The following is a 20,607-nucleotide window of genomic DNA, read 5'->3' as shown; positions in this document are numbered from 1 at the left end:
CTGAATGCCTCTGGAAATCTAAATTGAACTTGTTTTATTGTCACGTGTACTGAGGTACAGTAAAACGTATTGTTCTGCCTTCAGTCCAGACAGATCGTTCCATGCATGAAAAAACATAGGACATGCATAAATACACAATGTAAATACATAGGCACAGGCATCGGATGAGAAGATTTGTGAAGAGATCAGTTCAGTCCATAAGAGGGTCATTCAATAGTCGTAACAGCGGGGAAGAAGCTGTTTTTGAACCTGTTAGTGCTTTTTCTCAGACTTTTGTGTCTCCTGCCCGATGGACGAAAGAAAAACACAGATGGGAGGGGTCTTTGATTATGCTGTCTTCTTTCTCAATGCAGCAGGAGGTGTAGATAGAGTCAATAGATGGAAGGCGGGTTCGCGTGATGGATTGGGCGGTGTTCACAACTCTCTGTCGTTTCTTACGGTCTTGGGCAAACCACATCTACTGGTTCCCTTTATCCACCCTGCTTATTATATCCTCAAAGAACTTCAAGCTCCTCTTTTTGGAGGTGAGGATAGGGGATACAGAAGAGAGGGAGATCCCTTCAAAAGGAACTAACTTGTGTTGGAGATATTAAAAACATCTAACTGATTTGACTTTAATCCGGAATATTAATCCTATAACGGGGCTGGACTTGCTTTTCTTTAGAAACACACCCAAATGGATAAACAGCAAAGTTCTATCAAAGTAGTTACTTGTGAGCTCGCTGGTGTCTCAGCAGGGTAGATGAGTGAGCAAATCCCTTCTGACATATGGAGCAGGTGAATGGCTTCTCCCCAGTGTGAACTCGCTGGTGTGTCAGCAGGGGTGATGACTGAGTGAATCTCTTCCCACACATGGAGCAGCCAAATGGTCTCTCCCCGCTGTGAATACGCTGGTGTTCCAGCAGGTCGGTTGACCCAGTGAATCCCTTCCCACACACAGAACAGGTGAACGGTCTTTCCCCAGTGTGAACTTGCTGGTGTTTCAGCAGGGCGGAAGAATTAGTGAATCCCTTCCCACAAACAGTGCAGGAGAATGGTCTCTCTCCAGTGTGAATTCGCTGGTGTGTCAGCAGGCGTGACGACCAACTGAATCCCTTCTCACACTTTTTGCAGGTAAACGGCTTCTCTCCAGTGTGAATTCGCTGGTGTACAGTGAGATCAGATAATTGCCTGAACCCAGTCCCACAGTCAGAGCACCTGAGGTCTCTCGTTACTGTGAATATGTTGGTGGCGCAACAGTTTGCCAGAACTTTTATAGCAATTCCCACAGTCTGGGTATTTAAAAGGTCTCTCTTCAGAGTGAACACGCTGGTGAGCCAACAGGTTGCAAGACAGAGTGAATCCCTTCCCACACGTGGAGCAGGTGAACGGTCTCTCCCCAGTGTGACTGCGCCGATGAGTTTCCAGCTCAACTGGATAATTGAATCCCTTCTCACAGTCCCCACATGTCCATGCTTTCTCCCCGTTGTGTCTGCACTTGTGGTTCAAGAGGTCAGATGATTGGCTGAAGTCTCGTCCACACGCAGAGCATGTGTTTAGTTTCTCCCAACTGCGAATGGTGCTTTCTCCTTCCATATTCAAAATCCAAAGATATTCAGGTTACGATAAATTGGGCGACTCAATCAGATCCTGATATGATACCTAGTTCGAGTTTCCCAACTGCAAATTTGTCCCTTTCTCATACTCTGTGAAATTGATTAAAACCAGAAAAAGGTGTAAGTGCAAACCTACAAAAAGACAAAGGCAGGTTGTGAAACTGAGCCAACTGAATGTGGTGATGTGTGGGACCGGCACAAGGAAAAAGTGACCATAAAAACTGCTGAATGTTGTAGAAAACAAACTGGTTCAATTATGTCGTTCAGGGTAGGGAACCTGCCAAACTTGAGTTCATACAAATTTCTGCTGCCATGCCCCCTGAACTGAATCCCACTCACTCACTCATCACCCCTGTGCTCACTGATCTACATTGGGTCCCGGTTAAGCAACATCCTTGTTTGCAAATCTTGCTCCACCCTATTTCCAGCTACACAGATGTTTAAATCTTGAACCCAAATAAAACAGAAACACTTACATTCAGGTACTAATAAACTGAGTTTCTCTCAGGTTTTGAAGTGAATCTTGGGTGAGTTATTCACCTTAAAATTCTGCTTTCCTAATGTCCTGTAAAAAGTCATCACTGTCAGTCCAGGATTAAAAATTCAGAAGAGAAAAACATTTCTCTTGGTTTGAGTTTGCTGTGTGTAAATCCTCCCCTTCTAACCTCCAGTAAAAAGAGTTTCCAGAATCCATTCCTGTCAGTCTAGAAGAGAAATTCACAACATTTTCTCCTCCTCCCACTCCCCCCTGATGTCATGTGCAGCCTCCCGGATGTTGCCCCGCCTGGATTAAACATTAGATTCTTATTCTGCCATCTCCACAGGGTGTTTATGGAGCCTCCACATCCATTCCGCCACCTCAGTTACCCTTCTATAATCAGCCGTTATTTACTCATTGAGGCATTTCTCATCCATTAGCAGATTTAGATCAACGAGTCAAAACTTTTCTCTTCTGGTCACTGGGACCCTGAAGCCCCGCCCACTCCATTACGTAAAACAAATAGTCCCGCGTGCGCACTGCTCCTGCTGAAACAAGATGGTCTTCAAATCTGGACCTATTCTCAGGAAAAACCCTCCGATCTACAAACTCCGGACTTGCGGGGTCATATTTGGTCTTGGGGCCTACACCAGGTGTTTCTGAAGCCTCCGCTCCCTACCCACCCTCACCTCCCGGCTCCATTCCTCCCTCCGCCCCGCCCACTCTCTCCCATGAACAAAAACCTCTCCCGCAAGATGACGGGTCTCCCCAGGTTCCTGTTCGTTTTTCAATGCCTCCCCAGTTTCATCCCCAAGTCCTTTTTTAAGCAGGTGAATAGGATTGTTATGGGATTTGTGTGGGCGAATAAAACCCTGCGAGTTAAAAGGGCATTCGTGGGGAGGGGGAGGGGGAGGACTGGCTCAGCCGAACTTCTACAGCGATTATTGGGCGGCCAATGTGGCCATGATTAGAAAGTTGATGATGGAGGAGGGGGCAGCTGGAGATGGCGTCATGCAGAGGCACCAGCCGAGGGGCACTAGTCATGGTGCCGCTGCCGTTCTCACCGGCGTGATACACCACAAGTCCGGTGGTGACGGCGGCACTGAGGATTTGGGGACAGTGAAGGAGGCACAGGCAGGAGGAGGGGGCCTCAGTGTGGAGCCTGATACGGAATAGCCACAGATTTGCTCCGGGTAGGATAGATGGGGGGTTCCAAGACTGGTATAGGGCAGGCATTAGGAGAATGGGGGACATGTTTATAGACGGGACTTTCCCCAGTGTGCAGGCGCTGGAGGAGAGGTTCGGCCTGCCCCCGGGGAATGCGTTCACGTACCTCCAGGTTCGGGACTTTCTTAAAAAGCAGGTGGGGACATTTCCGCTGCTGCCCCCGCGTAGGATACAGGACAGGGTTGTGTCTAGCATCTGGGTAGGGGAGGGGAAGGTGTCGGACATATATCAGGAGCTGCAGGAGGCTGAGGATGCCTCAGTGGAGGAGTTGAAGGGCAAGTGGGAGGAGGAGCTGGGAATGGATCTGGATGAGGGCCTGTGGGCTGATGCCCTGGGCAGGGTAAATTCCTCCTCATTATGTGCCAGGCTCAGCTTAATTCATTTTAAGGTGGTGTATCGGGCTCACATGACGATGGCGAGAATGAGTAAGTTCTTTGGGGTGGAGGACAGGAGCGCAAGATGTGCAGGGAGTCCGGCGAACCATGCCCATATGTTTTGGGCATGCCCGGCGCTTAAAGAATTCTGGCAGGGCTTTGCGAGGGCGATGTCCAGGATCTAGGACACTCGGGTGAAGGTGAGCCCAACAATAGCGATATTTGGGGTGTCAGAGGATCCGGGAGTGCAGGAGGCGAAAGAGGCTGAGGTATTAGCCTTTGCCTCCCTGGTAGCCCGGAGATGGATCTTGCTAATGTGCAGGCACTCAAAACCCCCGAGTGTGGAGACCAGGGTTAGCAATATGGCGGGGTTCCTCAGCCTGGAGCGAATAAAGTTCGCCTTGAGAGGGTCTTTGATGGGGTTCTCTCGGCGGTGGCAACCTTTCCTTGACTTTCTAGGGGAGCAGTGTCAGCAGCAGCTGCATCCCGGGGGGGGGGGGGGGGCAGGGGGACACAGGTGGGGGGGAATTGTGGATATAATGTGAATTTTGCTTTGTATAAAGACAACACCCACCTTGTTTGTTTAATAATTCTCGTTTATTTTTGTTATGTAAAAACGTTGGTTGGAAAAAGCTTGAATAAAAACATTTATAAAAAAACCTCTCCCGTACTCACCCGCCTCTGGGCAAGGTGACACTGCGCATGTTCCGCGGAGTTCAGCACTGCGCCTGCGCACTGACCTCCCGCAGTGTGAATAGGGCACATTCACACCCGCAGGGAATGCTGGGTAACAGCAACGCCATTGAAGCATCCAAACAGAAGGAAACCAATTTTGTTACGCAATTCAAAGAAATTAATAAATACAACACATACATTCTTGTGAATATCTGCGCTGTTGTATGCCATTACTAAAAAACCTTTATTTTCCTGTCAGTACATGATTAGTTTTTTGACATTTTTCCAACTTTTCCCTGACTCCTCTCAGGGTGCTAAGTCTGTGCATCAATCCCACAGTCACTGGTTCCTCTCCTTCTCTATTTACTGATGCTGAACTGCAATTCAATGAGGGAAAATGTGAGATTGTTCATTTTGGAAGAATGAATGAGAAGGCGGGTTCTTGTTTAAATGGTGAGACTGCAGAAAGCTGTAGCCCAAAGGGACTTGGGGTTCTTGTTCATGAAGCTCAGAAAGCTAGCAGACAGGAGCAGAAGCTAATAGGGAAGGCAAATGTGATGCTGGTGCTTATGTCAAGAGAGATTTGGTCCCCTCATTTAAGGAAAGATATAATATAATTGGAGGCAGTACAGAGGAGATTCACTGCAATGATCCCGGACATGGAGGAATTTCCATGAGGAAAGATTAAACAAGTTGGGTCTGTACTCCTAGGAGTGCATAAGTACGAGAGGTGATATGATTGAAACATATAAGATTTTTAGAGGGTTAGACAGGGTAAATATTGGATGGATGTTTCCACTGATGGTAGAATGTAGGACCAGAGGACATAGTTGCAGAATAAGAGGATTTGAGGAAGAATTTTGTCTCCCAAAGAATTATGTGAGAGAACAGAGAACATACAGTGCAGAAGGAGGCCATTCAGCCCATTGAGTCTGCACTGACCCACTTAAGCCCTCACTTCCACCCATCCCCGTAACCCAATAACTCCTAACCTTTTTTGGTCACAAAGGGCAATTTATCATGGCCAATCCACCTAACCTGCACGTCTTTGGACTGTGGGAGGAAAACGGAGCACCCGGAGGAAACCCACGCAGGCACGGGGAGAATGTGCAGACTCCGCACAGACAGTGACCCAGCAGGGAATCGAACCTGGGACCATGGCGCTGTGAAGCCACAGTGCTAAACACTTGTGCTACCGTGCTGCCAGGAAGCTTTGGAGGCCGCGTCCTTGAATATTTTCAGGGCTGAGATCAATAGGTTTTTAATAATTTATGGAAATCAGGGTTATGGAGAGAAGGCAGGAAAGTGGACTTAGTGTTGGATCAGACATTTTTTTAGTAAATGGAGGAGCATGCTTGAAAGGCTGAATGGCTTACTGCTGTTCCCATTGAATATTAATTATTCTATGGAACGATACAGCACAGATGAAAACTATTTGGCCCATTGTACCAGTGCTGGCTCTTTGGAAGATTCCTCCAATTAATTCCACAGTCATAATAATGATAATCTTTATTATTGTCACAAATAGGCTTACATTAACACTGCAATGAAGTTACTGTGAAAAGCACCTAGTCGCCGCACTCCGGCGCCTGTTTTGGTACACTGAGGGAGAATTCAGAATGTCCAATTCACCTAACAAGCACGTCTTTCGGGACTTGTGGGAGGAAACTGGAGCACCTGGAGCAAACCCACAAAGGTACGGAGAGATCGTGCAGACTCCGCACAGTGACCCAAGCCAGGAATTAAACCCGAATCCCTGGCGCTGTGAAGCCACAGTGCTAACTCTGTGCTAATGAGCCGCCCATTGATTAACTATGATTAACACAAACTGATTTGACTTGAATTTTATTCAGAATTAAATTTCTTACAATAGGGTTGGAGTTTAAGAACATCATCATCATAATAATAATAATCTTTGTTCTTGTCACAAGTAGGCTTATATTAACACTGCAATGAAGTTACTGTGAAAATCTCCTAGTCGCCACATTCCGGTGCCTGTTCAGCTACACTGAGCGAGAATTCAGAATGTCCAATTCGTGTAACAAGCACGTCCTTCGGGACTTATGGGAGAAACAGACCCCAATGCCTATGGTTCAGTCCAGGCTGTGATGCCCAAAACAATCCAATCAGTGAAGTTACTTGTGAACTTGCTGGTGCATCAGTAGGTTGGAATCTGAGTGAATCCCCTCCCATACTGGGAGCAGGTGAATGGCCTCTCCCCTGTGTGAAGACGCTGCTGTACAGTGAGGTGAGACGATTGTCTGAACCCTGTTCTTTGAGTGGTAAGCTGCCGATTGGGCGGCACGGTAGCACAGTGGTCAGCACTGTTGCTTCACAGCTCCAGGGTCCCAGGTTCGATTTTCGGCTTGGGTCACTGTCTGTACGGAGTCGGCACATTCTCCCTGTATTTGCGTGTGTTTCCTCCGGGTGCTCCGGTTTCCTCCCATAGTCCAAAGATGTGCAGGTTAGGTGGATTGGCCATTTTGAATTGCCCTTACTGTCTAAAAGGTTTAGGTGGGGTTACTGGTTTACAGGATTTGGGTGGAGGTATAGGCTTAAGTCGGGTGCCGACTCAATGGGCCAAATGGCTTACTTCTGAACTAAATTCTGTGATACAGTGAGAGCATCTGAATGGTCTCTCTCTTCAGTGTGAATATGTTAATGGGACATCAGTTCCCCAGAATCTTTATAACACTCTTCACAGTCTGGGCATTTAAATGGTCTCCCCCAGTGTGAACTCAGTGGTGTCTCAGCAGATTGGAGGAATGAGCAAATCCCATCCTACATAGGGAGAAGATGAACAGCCTCTCCCCCATGTGAACATGTTGGTGTGTTTACAAGTGGTATGAGTGTGTGAATCCCTTTCCATACTCAGAGCACGTGAAAAGCATCTCCCAGCATGAGTGCACTGATGAACTACCGGCTGGAATGGCTAATCAAATGCCTTCCCACAGTCCCCGCCTTCCCACAGTCCCCACATTCCCATGGGTTCTCACTAGTGTGACTGCATTTATGTTTCGAAAGGCCAGATGACCGACTGAAGCTTTGTCCACACACAGAACACGTGTACGGTTTCTCCCCACTGTGAACGGTGCTTTTTCCTTCCAAGTTCAAAATCCGATGATATTCAGTTTACGATAGATTTGGTGAGTGTTAGATGCTGATGCGATGTTTAGTTTGTGTTTCCTAACTGCAAATCCTCTCTTTCCAAGACCAACTACATTAACACCTATAACTGAGCTGGAGTTATTTTTCAATTCAGCAGAAACAGACTCAAATGAACATGGTTCAATCCTGAATATGATTAACAGCATAATCCAATTACAACAGTTACTTGTGAATTTATTGGTGTTTCAGCAGGTTGGAGGACTGACTGAATCCTTCCCACACATGGAGTAGGTGAATGGCCTCTCCCCAGTGTGAATGTATCGATGTGCAAGTAGGTGGGATGATTGTGTGAAACAATCAAGTAGGTGGGATGATTGAGCAGCACGGTAGCATTGTGGATAGCACAATTGCTTCACAGCTCCAGGGTCCCAGATTCGATTCCGGCTTGGGTCACTGTCTGTGCGGAGTCTGCACATCCTCCCCGTGTGTGCGTGGGTTTCCTCTGGGTGCTCCGGTTTTCTCCCACAGTCCAAAGATGTGCAGGTTAGGTGGATTGGCCATGATAAATTGCCCTTAGTGTCCAAAATTGCCCTTAGTGTTGGGTGGGGTTACTGGGTTATGGGGATAGGGTGGAGGTGTTGACCTTGGGTCGGGTGCTCTTTCCAAGAGCCGGTGCACACTCGCTGGGCCGAATGGCCTCCTTCTGCACTGTAAATTCTATGAAACCCTTCCCACACTGGGAGCAGGTAAATGGCCTCTCCCCAGTGTGAACTCGCTGGTGTCTCAGCAGATTGGCTGAGTGAGTGAATCCCTTCCCACACTGGGAGCAGATGAATGGCCTCTCCCCAGTGTGAACTCTTCTCGTGTGTCCGCAGGGTATATGAGTGAGCAAATCTCTTCCCACACTGGGAGCAGGTGAACGGCTTCTCCCCAGTGTGAACCCGCTGATGTAATGCTAGGTTTGTTCACCAATTGAATCCCAACCCACACACAGAGCACGTGTATGGCCTCTCCTGAGTGTGAATTTGCTGGTGTCTCAGCAGAGTGAATATGTGAGCAAATCCTTTCCCACACTGGGAGCAGTGAATGACCTCTCCCCAGTGTGACTGCGTTGATGAGTTTCCAACTGGCATGGGTAATTGAATCCCTTCTCACAGTCCCCACATTTCCATGGCATCTCCGTCACGACTGCAATTATGTTCCGAAAATCCAGATGATTGGCTGAAATCTTGTCCACACACAGGACACATGGTACAATTTCCCCCCACTGTGATCGGTGCTTTTTCCATTCATGTTCAAAATCCAATGATGTTCAGGTTACAATAAATTGGCTGGCTCCATCAGATTCTGATATCATGTTCGATGTCAGTTCCCCAATTGCAAAGCCTCCTCTTGTAATACCCTGTGAAATGGATTTAAAACAGAAAAAAGGGAGTGAGAGAGAACCCACAAAAACACAAAGGCAGGTTGTGAAATTGATCTGAATCAATCTGGTAATTTGTGGGAAACAGGAAAATGTAACCATGAGAACTGCTGGATTGGCATAGAAACCCAACTGGTTCACCTCTATTGGAGTAGAGAGAAAGTGAAAGGGACTGTGGGAGGAAATCAGAGCACTCTGAGGAAACCCATGCAGACATGGGGAGAACGTGCAAACTCCACGCAGTCACCCAAGGTCGGATTTGAACCCGGGTTCTAGCACTGTGAGCAGTAGTGACATCCACTGTGCCACCCCGTTTTTTTCTTCTCTGCCACTGCGCTGCATCGGTAAGACATTGGGATTCAAAGGCTAATGCAGTTTGATGGACAAGTTGTCTCCAGTCTGATCAATGGGTAACAAGCTCCTCCTAGTGGGGAGCAGAGGGGAGTTGGTATTGGTTATCTACAATGTTGTACGATTTTTCTTCTGCTTTGGTTTATTTTTATGAAAATGCTCCACCCAGTCACTGGACATTTGCCCGCTACAAAGATGGCGATCACGCATGCGCCCTGATGCACATGACATCTATTAAAGATGGAGGCCGATAACCTGGGCCTGCAGCCCCGCTCGCTGCAAACTGGGTGGTCCAGTAAGCTCTTTTCGGAGATTTGTGGCTTACACAACATATTCACGCAGCGTTTCCGTAGATTCACGCGATTCCTCGCTCCCTCCGTACTTACCAATTTCGGAGCTGAATAAGCCGCTCCCCGACGCCATTACCCACACTGCGCATGCTTCAATCACAGTGGGCCCCGCCCCTCATTCACTCCGATTGGTTGGAGGACCAGCCGCTCCCGGTCGGTGCTCCAGACCCACCCCCTCTTCCTATTGGTCGGGAGCTGCCGTCAATCACACATTGTGAGGGTGACAGATCCGCAGGGAATTGGGTCTCCAAATAAAACCTGCTGATGGCCACAAGGTGAGAATAAAAACCTGCTGGTCCCAAATCGGCTGGTCTGGGGCTTTTTCCTGGGAACAGTCACAGGCTAATGACTGCCATCTTGATTCAGGAAGTACAGTAAGAAGTCTTACAACACCAGGTTAAAGCCCAACAGGTTTGTTTCGAATCACTAACTTTCGGAGCACTGCACCTTCCTCAGGTGAACGAAGAGGTAGGTTCCAGAAACATATATATAGACAAAGTATTCAAAGTATCGTCCTGCATCTTTGACTTTGTCTATATATATGTTTCTGGAACCTACCTCTTCGTTCACCTGAGGAAGGAGCAGTGCTCCAAAAGCTAGTGATTCGAAACAAACCTGTTATACTTTAACCTGGTGTTGTGAGACTTCTTACTGTGCTCACCCCAGTCCAACACCGGCATCTCCACATCATGGTGACTCCCTGAGGAGTAGCAGAGCTCATGTACGGCCATCATGGTGAGGGAACAGGAAGTGGGTGGGGCTTCAGTGACTAGGGGAGAAAATGATTGAGTCGTTAACTTCACTCTGTACAGAGGTTAGAATTGATCCAAACCAGAGTAGAGGATGGGAGAAAACTGGGAGTGGAGGAAAGGAATGGTGGAGATGGGTCAATGAGTTAATAATCTTTATTAGTGCCACAAGTAGGCTTACATTAACACTGCAATGAAGTTACTGTGAAAAGCTCCTCGTCACCACACTCACCCGGTGCCTTTCCGGGTACACAGAGGGAGAATTCAGAATGTCAATTAACCTAACAAGCACGTATTTTGGGACTTGTGGGAGGAAACCGGAGCGCCCGGAGGAAACCTATGCAGACACAGGGAGAACATGCAGACTCCACACAGACGGTGACCCAAGTGGGAATCAAACACAGGACCCTGGCACGGTGAAGCAACAGTGTTACCCACTGTGCTACCGTGCCGCCTTTATGGCTAACAGTTATTCGATTCATTAGGATCAGAATGTTACAGACGTTGAATGTGGAAGGAGTAATGTTAAGTCTATTCTGCCCATGGGAAAAGATTTCAAATATTATTGTGACTGGAAAAGTGCCGATACACACACACCCAAGTAAGAGTGTTCCAGTGAACTGACTGTGAAAAGAGCTTCACCCAGTTACACAGCCTGTAGAAAGATCATACTTTCGTCAGTGGGAGATATTTGGCAAAGTATAATTTGGGGAAAAAGTGAAGTTAATTTAAATAGAGAGACTGCAGAATACCACAGTAGAGAAGGATCTATGTTTCTTATACATGAAGCACAAGTGTATTTATTACCTCACACTCCTCCAGATTGATCTCCATTTGCTTCGTTGCTGCCCAGCTGATCAGTCTACTGATATCTTCCTGTAGTCTACAACTTTATTCCTCACTGTTAACCACAACACTGCAAATGTGTCAACCATGACCCTTTGTTGAAGTCTAAATCATTTCTATATAACACACAAAGCATGGAATCTTGTCCTGAACAATCCAGAACTCCGCTGGAAACAGTCTTCTGGTCACAAAAATACCTCTGGACCAATCCCCTTTGCTTCCTGCTGCTCCAGCTGATGTTTCCAGCATAATGGAAGTGTCCTGGTTTTCCCACATGGAACTGGATGTGTATTCCACAGGGCTGGGATGTGCTGTCATATCTTTATTTATTTCATTATTAACTGACTTGAGTAAATAAACTTCAGAATAAAACAAATAAAGATTCAGCAGATACTCACCAATTAGTGTTTTCCATTATCCTGAAGTCACCTTATTTTTATAGGAAGTTAACTGAAGTGTTTTCCTGACCTCTCCCATTATCTAAATGCCTCAGATTTTTATTCACTGAAAAATTCAGATTGCGTCACTGTTCAATCGCTTGTTATTTAGCTTCCTCTTCATCCCTAGATTTGATTTATTGAACACTGACCGTAATTATATAATTAATTTCAGTTTTAAGCTATTTCATGAATTTGGTTTTAATTTATAGTTGATTCCTGCAGTAACCAGACCTGTGCTCAGTACTCTAGCTGTGCACTGACGAGTTTTTAATGAAGTTTGAACATAATCTCCCTGCTCTATATTCTGGTCCTGAAACAAGGAAAGTGTCCCAAATGCCTTCTGGACCACCTGATCTACCTGTCCAGCCACCTTCAGCGGTCTGTGGATATGCAGTCCAAGGTCTCTCTGTTTCCCAATACTTCTCAGCATCATCCTATTTATTGGTCATTCCCTTGCCTTGTTTACCCATCCAAATTCATTATCTCCCACTGCTCCAGATTGAATTCCATTTAGCACTTTTCTGTCCATTTGACCCAGTCCATGGCTTTCTCCCTCATTCACTAAAACATATGAGCAACGTTTGTATAATCCTGGTGCATACATTTAAGTCTAAATCATTGATATAGACCGGAAAACTGTAGAGCCCCCCAGGAAACAGACGTCCAGGCATCATTGAGTCCCAGATGTGACTAACAGCAGCAACAACAGCTGAATCCAAACCCTGCTGTTGTCTGTGAACTTGCTGATGCCTGTGCATGTTGTTTGACTGAGTGAATCTCCTCCCACACACAGAACAGTTAAACAGCCTCTCCCCAGTACGACTCCCACGTGTGGGCCACACGGTAGCACAGTGGTTAGCACTGCTGCTTCACAGCTCCATGGTCCCAGGTTTGATTCCCAGCTTGGGTCACTGTCTGTGCGGAGTCTGCATGTTGTCCCAGTGTCTGCGTGGGTTTCCTCTGTGCTCCGGTTTCCACAGTCCAAAAATGTGTAGATTAGGTGGATTGGCCATGCTAAATTGCCCTTAAATGTCCAAAAAGGTGAGGTGGGGTTATGGGTTAGGTTGGAGGTATGGGCTTAAGTCGGGTGCTTAAGTCCAAGGGCCGGTGCACTCGATGGGCCAAATGCGCTTCTGCACTGTAAATTCTATGATTCTGTTTCAGTGTGAACTCGCTGGTGTCTCTGCAGATTTGGTTTACTTTTAAATATTTTTTCACAGTCAGAACATTTAAAAAGTTTCTGACCAGTGTGAACAAGTTGGTGTCTAGTCAGGTGGGATGACTGAGTGAACTTCTTCTCACATACGGGGCAAGTGTACGGTCTCTGCCCAGTGTGAACTCGCTGGTGTCTCAGAATCTGGGATGAACGAGTAAATCCCTTCCCACATAGGGAGCAGGAGAATGGCCTCTCCCCAGTGTGAGTGCGTTGATGTATCAGTAAACAGCTTTTACTTTTAAAGCTCTTCTCACAGTCAGAACATTTAAACGGTCTCTGATCAGTATGAACAAGTTGATGTGTCATGAGATGAGATGACTGAGTGAATCCCTTCCCACACACGGAGCAGGTGAATGGCCTCTCCCCAGTGTGAGTGCGTTGATGTATCAGTAAATACTTTCTGCTTTTAAAGTTCTTCTCACAGTCAGCACATTTAAAAGGTCTCTGATTAGAATGAACCTGATGGTGAGTCTGGAGATTTGATAAAGCATTAAATCCCTTCCCACATTCCAGACACGTGAATGGCCTTTCACCGGTGTGAGTGCGTTGATGTATCAGTAAATCCATTCTGCTTTTAAAGCTTTTTTCACAGTCGGCACATATAAATGGTCTCTGATCAGTGTGAACAAGTTGGTGTTTCAGAAAGTGGGAGGAACAAGTGAATCCTTTCCCACACACAGAGCAGGTGAACGGCCTCTCCCCAGTGTGAGTGCGTTGATGTATCAGTAAATCCTTTCTGCTTTTAAAGTTCTTCGCACAGTCAGCACATTTAAAAGGTCTCTGATTAGTGTGAACAAGTTGGTGTGTCAGGAGTTGTGATGACTGAGTGAATCCCTTCCCACACACGGAGCAGATGAACGGCCTCTCCCCAGTGTGAGTGCGTTGATGTATCAGTAAATTAATTCTGCTTTTAAAGCTCTTCTCACAGTCAGCACATTTAAAAGGTCTCTGATCACTGTGAACAAGTTGGTGTTTCAGGAGGTGTGATGACTGAGTGAATCCCTTCCCACACACGGAGCAGGTGAATGGCCTCTCCCCAGTGTGAGTGCGTTGATGTATCAGTAAATCATTTCTGCTTTTAAAGCTCTTCTCACAGTCAGCACATTTAAACAGTCTCTGGTCAGTATGAACATGCTGGTGTGTGATGAGGTTGGATAGCTTAGTGAATCCCTTCTCACACACAAAGCAGGTGAATGGCCTTTCCCCAGTGTGAATACGTCGATGAGTTTCCAATTCAGACGGGTAATTACATCCTATCCCACAGTCCCTACATTTCCACGGTTTCTCCATGGTTATTGACAGGTTATCAGGTGACGGTGGGATGCAGATTTGAAGTCACTATCAGATCAGCCGTGATGTTATTAAATGGTGGAACAGGCTCACGAGGCTGAATGTCCAATTGCTGCTTCTTGATTCCTTTGGTGCGAATGTCCTTATGTCTCTTCAACTTGGATCATCAGTTGAAGCCTGAGTACGGTGTCTCCCTGATGTAAATGTTGCAATTTAATTTCATGCTGTGTGATTGGTTAAAGCTCAGTCCAGCTAACTGTGGAAAATTACTTCGATGTCTGTGTCTCGGTGCTTTTCCAATCACAGTGATTTTTGAATGTTTTCCCAAAGACAAAACAGACAAACATTTCTCCTTCCACGTTGAAAGGCCGGTCCTGATGAATCAAGTGACTCTGTCAGATCTCAACATGATGTTTGCATCTGCAAATATTCTGTAAAAGGAGATTACATTGAAATACTGTGAATATATAAGACACAAACAGGCCATTTTGTCACAGATTCTGCTGCTGTCCATACTCGGCACTCATCCTCGACTGTCACACCTATCAATTCTCAGCCTTTCAGCTGATTTTCGATTCCATTTTCTCTCATGTGCTTGTCCAGTTTCCTTTTGAAAACATCTCAGCACTTTCCTCAGCTCATTTCTATGTAATGAATAACACATTCTAAACCTGTGATGAATAAATTTGTCAGTATTGCCCCCTTTGAATTATTTGTAGCTGTCTTGTATTTATGACTCAATGTTTATTCCTTGTTTACGATAGAATAAATGCCCACTCCATTTATTCCTTTCTGAGAGCTAAAATCTGTCATTTTACAGAAGTCATCACTGTCAATGCAGGACAGAAATCACAAAGAGATAAACCTTTCTGTTGGATTGAGTTTGTTGAGTGTAAATTCTCTCCTTCTAACCCCCTGTGAAAGGAGTTTACAAAAGTCATCACTGTCAGTCCTGGATAGAAATTCTAAACAGACAATTCTAGTTTCTCTGGAGCAATTGTCCCCCTCTTTTTCCCCAAAGCTGAAAATCCCTGTCCCACACACTCTTCCTCCTCCCTGGGCTGAAATCCAAACCCATCTGCACCATTTCATTCCTCCACTCCCAGCTTTCTCCCTCCCTCTCCTCTGTCTGGGTTCAATTCACCAGCCCCTGTCTGCAGACTGACAATAAAAACTGACAATAAAAAGGCAGCACGGTAGCCTTGTGGATAGCACAATTGCTTCACAGCTCCAGGGTCCCAGGTTCGATTCCGGCTTGGGTCACTGTCTGTGCGGAGTCTGCACATCCTCCCCGTGTGTGCGTGGGTTTCCTCCGGGTGCTCCGGTTTCCTCCCACAGTCCAAAGATGTGCAGGTTAGGTGGATTGGCCATGATAAATTGCCCTTTGTGTCCAAAATTGCCCTTAGTGTTGGGTGGGGTTACTGGGTTATGGGGATAGGGTGGAGGTGTTGACCTTGGGTAGGGTGCTCTTTCCAAGAGCCGGTGCAGACTCGATTGGCCGAATGGCCTCCTTCTGCACTGTAAATTCTATGAAAAACAATGGGTCTTATTGTGGGTTTGGGGCCTCCAGCGGGTGTTTGTGAATCCTCCCCTTCCACCTGCCAGGGTTTACTTCCTTCCCAGAGATCAGAGTCCTCATTGATTTGAGTGCAAAGTGTAAGCTCTTATTTATTGTCCCCATACCCCATCCTCTGATGTGAACCATCCTCCAGTGTCTGAAGCAGGATGGTGCCCATTAACCTGGGCCTGTTCCCGGGAGGGAGATGCCCTGCAGCTGCAAACCAGGGAGCTGACAATCATAGAATTTACAGTGCAGGAGGAGGCCTTTCGGCCCATCGAGACTCCACCGGCCCTTACAAAGAGCACCCTACTCAAGCCCACGTCTCTACCCTATCCCTGTAACCCCTATTTAAACTTTCTGGACACTAAGGGCAATTTAGCATGGACAATCCACCTAACCCGCACATCTTTGGACTGTGGGAGGAAACCGGAGCACCCGGAGGAAACCCACGCAGACACAGGGAGAATGTGCAGACTCTGCACAGACAGTGACCCAAGCCAGGAATCGAACCTGGGACCCTGGAGCTGTGACGCAACTGTGCTGCCCTGCTCCAGAAGGAGCTACGCTCTGAAAGCACAAACCTGTTATACTTTAACCTGGTGTTGTCAGACTTCTTACTGAGCTCACCCCAGTCCAACGCCGGCATCTCCACATCATAATTGTGAAGGGTTTGCTCCAGGTCACAATGCCCGGGGACTGATTGACGGCGCGTTCGGAGCAATAGTGAGAGGGGGCGGAGCTAGATGACCGACGGAAAGGGGCTAGTCCTCCAACCAATCAGAGTGAATGGGAGGTGGGGCAAGTCCCGGGCTTTCGCTCACTACGCATGCGCCCCGCCGCACACTTCGTCCACTCGGGCCTGTCTCGGGAAAAAGCCCGAGCAGCTTTCGCCGGTTCAAATGCCGCATCCGAGCTTCATATTCTGGGCTTGGGCCGACACGGAGTGTTTATGAAGGCTCCCGACCCATCCACCGGCTCTATCCCTCCCTCATGACTCACTGAGCGTGATCTGACCGGCTCAAGATTTCCACCCGACCGCCTGAATCCTGAACTGTCACCGGCACTGCGCATGCTCCCGCTCACATGGGAGACACCGGGACCAGCCCCGCCCCTCATTCTCTCCGATTGGGTGGAGGACCAGTCGCTCCTCTCGGTCCTCCAGGCACGACCCTGTCTTCCTATTGGTCCAGAACTGCCGTCAATCACTCCCTGTGCATTGTGAGCTGGAGCATGCGCAGTGCCGATGCTGGACTCGGCCGGGAGGTTTCACTGAAACCCGGTGGAGGCTCCAAACCCCAATAAGAAGTTTCCGGGCCCGGGTTTGCATCGAGCGGGGGGACAGCTGCGGCCTGTTCCCGGTGACAGGCCTGAGTTAACGGCCGCCGTCTTTAGAGAAGCTGCAAACCCGCAGAGGAAAATAAATCAGAGATAGAGTTTGTTGTGAAACCAATGGGTTATTGTAAAACAGGAGGTCAGGGTTACAGTCAACAACAACAACTTCTATGTATATAACACCTTTAACATCATAAATCATCCCAGTCAACTTCACAGCAACATTATAAAACAAAGTAAGACACCCAGACACAAAAGGAGATTTAGGGCAGGTGACCAAAAATTGGTCCAAGAGGTGAGTTTTAAAGAGAGTCTTCAAGGAGGTGAGTGAGGTGGAGTCGGGGAGGTTTAGGGAGGGAATTCCGCCAGGAATCGCAGTCAGATTCATGGTGGAGTAATTAGATTCGGGGGTATACAAGAGTCCAGGATCAGAGCTGTGCAGATATCCCAGGGGGTTGTGGGGCTGGAGGAGATGACAGACACAGGGAGAGATGAGGCCATGGAGGGATTTGAAAACAAGGGTGAGAATTGAATGGGAGCGAATGCAAGTCTCGGAGCACAGGGATCAGAGGGGAAAGGAATTTGCTGTTAATTAAGACATGGGTAGCAGACATTTGGATGGCTTTACGTTTACAGAGGTAGAAAGTAGGAGAGCAGCCAGGTGTGTAATGGAATTGTCGAATCAGGGGGTTACGATGGCATGACCGAGGTTTCAGCCCCAGCCGCACAGACACAGGAGAGAGGCCGGATAATGTAACGCAGGTGGAAACGGGCAGTCTTACTGATAGCACAGACATGAGTCCAAAGATGTGCAGGTTAGGTGGATTGGGCATGCTAAATTGCCTTAGTGTCCAAAAAGGTTAAGTGGGGTTACTGGGTTATGGGGATAGGGTGGAGGTGTGGGCTTAGGTAGGCAGCCTTCAGGACGTGCGGCAATGCAGTATCGCCAAGCAGAAACTGATAGCCAAGTTCCACATGCATGGGTACAGCCTCAACCGGGATCTTGGATTCATGTTGCATCACATTCACCCCCCAAATCTGGCCTGGGGTTGCGAAATCCTATTAACTGCGCTGGCTTGAGACAGTTCACACCTCTTTAACCTGTGATTATCCCTCTCTTCAGTTGCACTGTCTGGACCTGTAAACACTTAATTACCTGCAAAGACTCTCATTCAAAGTATCATCTTGCATCATTGAATTTCATAGCAGTCATAGAATTTGCAGTGCAGAAGGAGGCCATTTGGCCCATCGAGTCTGCACCGGCTCTTGGAAAGAGCACCCGACCCAAGGTCAACACCTCCACCCTATCCCCATAACCCAGTAACCCCACCCAACACTAAGGGCAAATTTGGACACTAAGGGCAATTTATCATGGCCAATCCACCTAACATGCACTGGACTGTGCGAGGAAACCGGAGCACCCGGAGGAAACCCACGCACACACGGGGAGGATGTGCAGACTCCACACAGACAGTGACCCAAGCCGGAATCGAACCTGGGACCCTGGAGCTGTGAAGCAATTGTGCTATCCACAATGCTACCGTGCTGTCTATATATGTGGTTGTGGAACCCGCCTCTTCATTCACCTGAGGAAGGAGCTGCGCTCCGAAAGCTAATGATTTGATGCAACCCTGTTGGACTTTAACCTGGTGTTGTAAGACTTCTTACTGTGCCCACCCCAGTCCAATGCCGGCATATCCACATCAAGACTAGTAAAGCAGAGAACCAGGCTGAAGCTCTGGGGATCGGGGTTCCACACGGCAGATCAACCCAGCAACTCAATTTAAGGGCAATTCAGGGTGGGTGTAAATGAATAATGAAAATGTCAATCATGTAACTTTTCCACACACGGAAATGAATGGGGTTTGATAATGTTTCTGTGCGGTTTTAAACAGAGGGCCTTTAAGCAAACATGATAATCACTGCACTACAGAACCAGGGAACAGCGCTTAGCGCACTGACCGAGAATAGTAAACAGTGCGTCCTTATTGCACTGACGAACCTCCTATTGTGCGAGTACAATTTGATTGAAAATTAGGCTATTGGCGGAGAAATTGATCTGACATTAGAATCATAAAATTCCACAGCACATTAGAAAACCATTCACAACTAACACGTGTCAACTCTGACTGCAATTCCTGCCATTCTCCATCACAGTATTTTGCAGGGTATCATTTGGAACTTTGCGGGTGTAAGGTAATGCATTTGTTTAACTATTGAACAATAAATAACAATGATACAACTTATCTGCAAATTTAGATGAGTAACGTCAACAATGTTTCGAATAATAATAATAAGGGACATTTGGTGTGTGAGAGGAACGTGATAACCAGTACACTGAAAAAACAGCTGATTGGCAATGAGCCCATTGGACTGGTGTTTTGAAAATCTGGTGTGTTATCTGTAAAAATGATAAAAGTCGAATAAAAATATAGATTGAAAAAGAGCAAATCGATTAGTCTCAATGTCCTCTCTGTGATCTTGAAGTTTCTCTATTCCAATTATTTTTCCAATTTGCTTTTGAAAAAGGAGTTTCTGCAGAATCCTTGCTCAGTTTGATTTAACGAGAACGTTCCCCTGGTCCAATGATCAGAAGATTTGGACCTGAAGATGATGTAGTTTACGATATAAACATTATGTAACCATGCAATTGGTTTCATATTGAATTTTTCTGCTGAAGTATCTTGTCATTATTTCTGAGTTGATAACAGAATCGAATTACATTTGATCTACATCCTGTTTACAGAGTCTGTCTATTAGAGAAGGAAAGGATTTGTGAAGCTGAACAAAGCCCTCTAGAGATCACTTTGCTGAATTAGTTTACTTTATTAGATTTCAAATGAATTATGAAATGTAGAAATGTCCGTCCAGCAAATATTTCCTCTCATTCAGTAATAATATAATTCTTACGTTCCTTCGAAAAACATCAAACAATTTTACTCAGTATTTGTTGCATTACTCAAAACTTGATATTATTTGATATTTATGTCCTCATCTGAAATTGAGACTCTCTGAAATATACAACCTTGAATTGCAAACATGACTGACAAAGAAAATAAATCGAGTCACTGGGTAATATAAATTCTGTTGAGTTCATTTGAGATTGGCCACATCAGTTTTTAAACACAATCAAATATCTTCACAGGTACGAGATTAAAGAATGATAAGTTTATTATATTTGACCCTCTTTGTTCTGGGTATGAAACATTCCGCAGCCTAAATCCCGTTCATGTTAATGAAAGGAGGGGTGACAGCAAACACGCACTGAGCCTGGATTTCCTCATCTCTGAGTGGCTTTTCCTGTTTCTCGACCACAAAGCCCGATTTTCAAAGGTGTTTTAGTTAAATCTCTGCTATTTCCTCTAATTCAGTTAGAGTATCATTTGTCTCTGTCTGTGTGAGCACACATTACCATTAGATATGTTTCAGATGGTGATTAAAAATGTTAATCTACATCCATAAATCCATTAAATTTTGTAGTGGATTGAACAAACTGAGAATATCCGAACTGTCAAAATGGGATCATCTTTTTCTGATCTTTGCTTCTTCAATACTCACTACCTCCGCCTTCTCTGAATGAAGTTTGAGGCCG

The 20,607-nt window shown here is 46.4% G+C and overlaps 1 protein-coding gene across 4 annotated transcripts; it reads right to left on the bottom strand.

The window, feature by feature from the left end:
• Nucleotides 1–6,178: 6,178 nt before the first annotated feature.
• On the bottom strand, nt 6,179–16,741 carry LOC140421624 (uncharacterized). 4 transcript variants are annotated; one of them, XR_011946949.1, is made up of 3 exons: nt 16,265–16,664; nt 11,138–14,553; nt 6,179–8,859 (listed from the first exon to the last, which is right to left on the bottom strand). XR_011946949.1 is itself a non-coding variant. In XM_072506404.1 (2 exons), exon 2 carries the CDS (start codon nt 14,120–14,122, stop codon nt 12,764–12,766), a length of 1,359 nt encoding a protein of 452 aa, XP_072362505.1. In that variant the 5' UTR covers nt 14,123–14,553; nt 16,683–16,741; the 3' UTR covers nt 10,469–12,763. The 4 variants fall into 4 exon arrangements, 3 of the variants coding, with proteins under 3 accessions (XP_072362505.1, XP_072362503.1, XP_072362506.1); XM_072506404.1 differs by lacking the exons at nt 6,179–8,859; nt 16,265–16,664 and adding an exon at nt 16,683–16,741 and having other exon boundaries at nt 10,469–14,553; XM_072506402.1 differs by lacking the exon at nt 6,179–8,859 and having other exon boundaries at nt 10,469–14,553.
• Nucleotides 16,742–20,607: the final 3,866 nt, after the last annotated feature.

The sequence above is a fragment of the Scyliorhinus torazame genome, chromosome 5 (assembly GCF_047496885.1).
Source record: "Scyliorhinus torazame isolate Kashiwa2021f chromosome 5, sScyTor2.1, whole genome shotgun sequence".
NCBI lineage: Eukaryota > Metazoa > Chordata > Chondrichthyes > Carcharhiniformes > Scyliorhinidae > Scyliorhinus > Scyliorhinus torazame.
The sequence above is the reverse complement of the archived record's forward strand: the minus strand, read 5'-3'. Positions and strand labels throughout refer to the sequence as shown.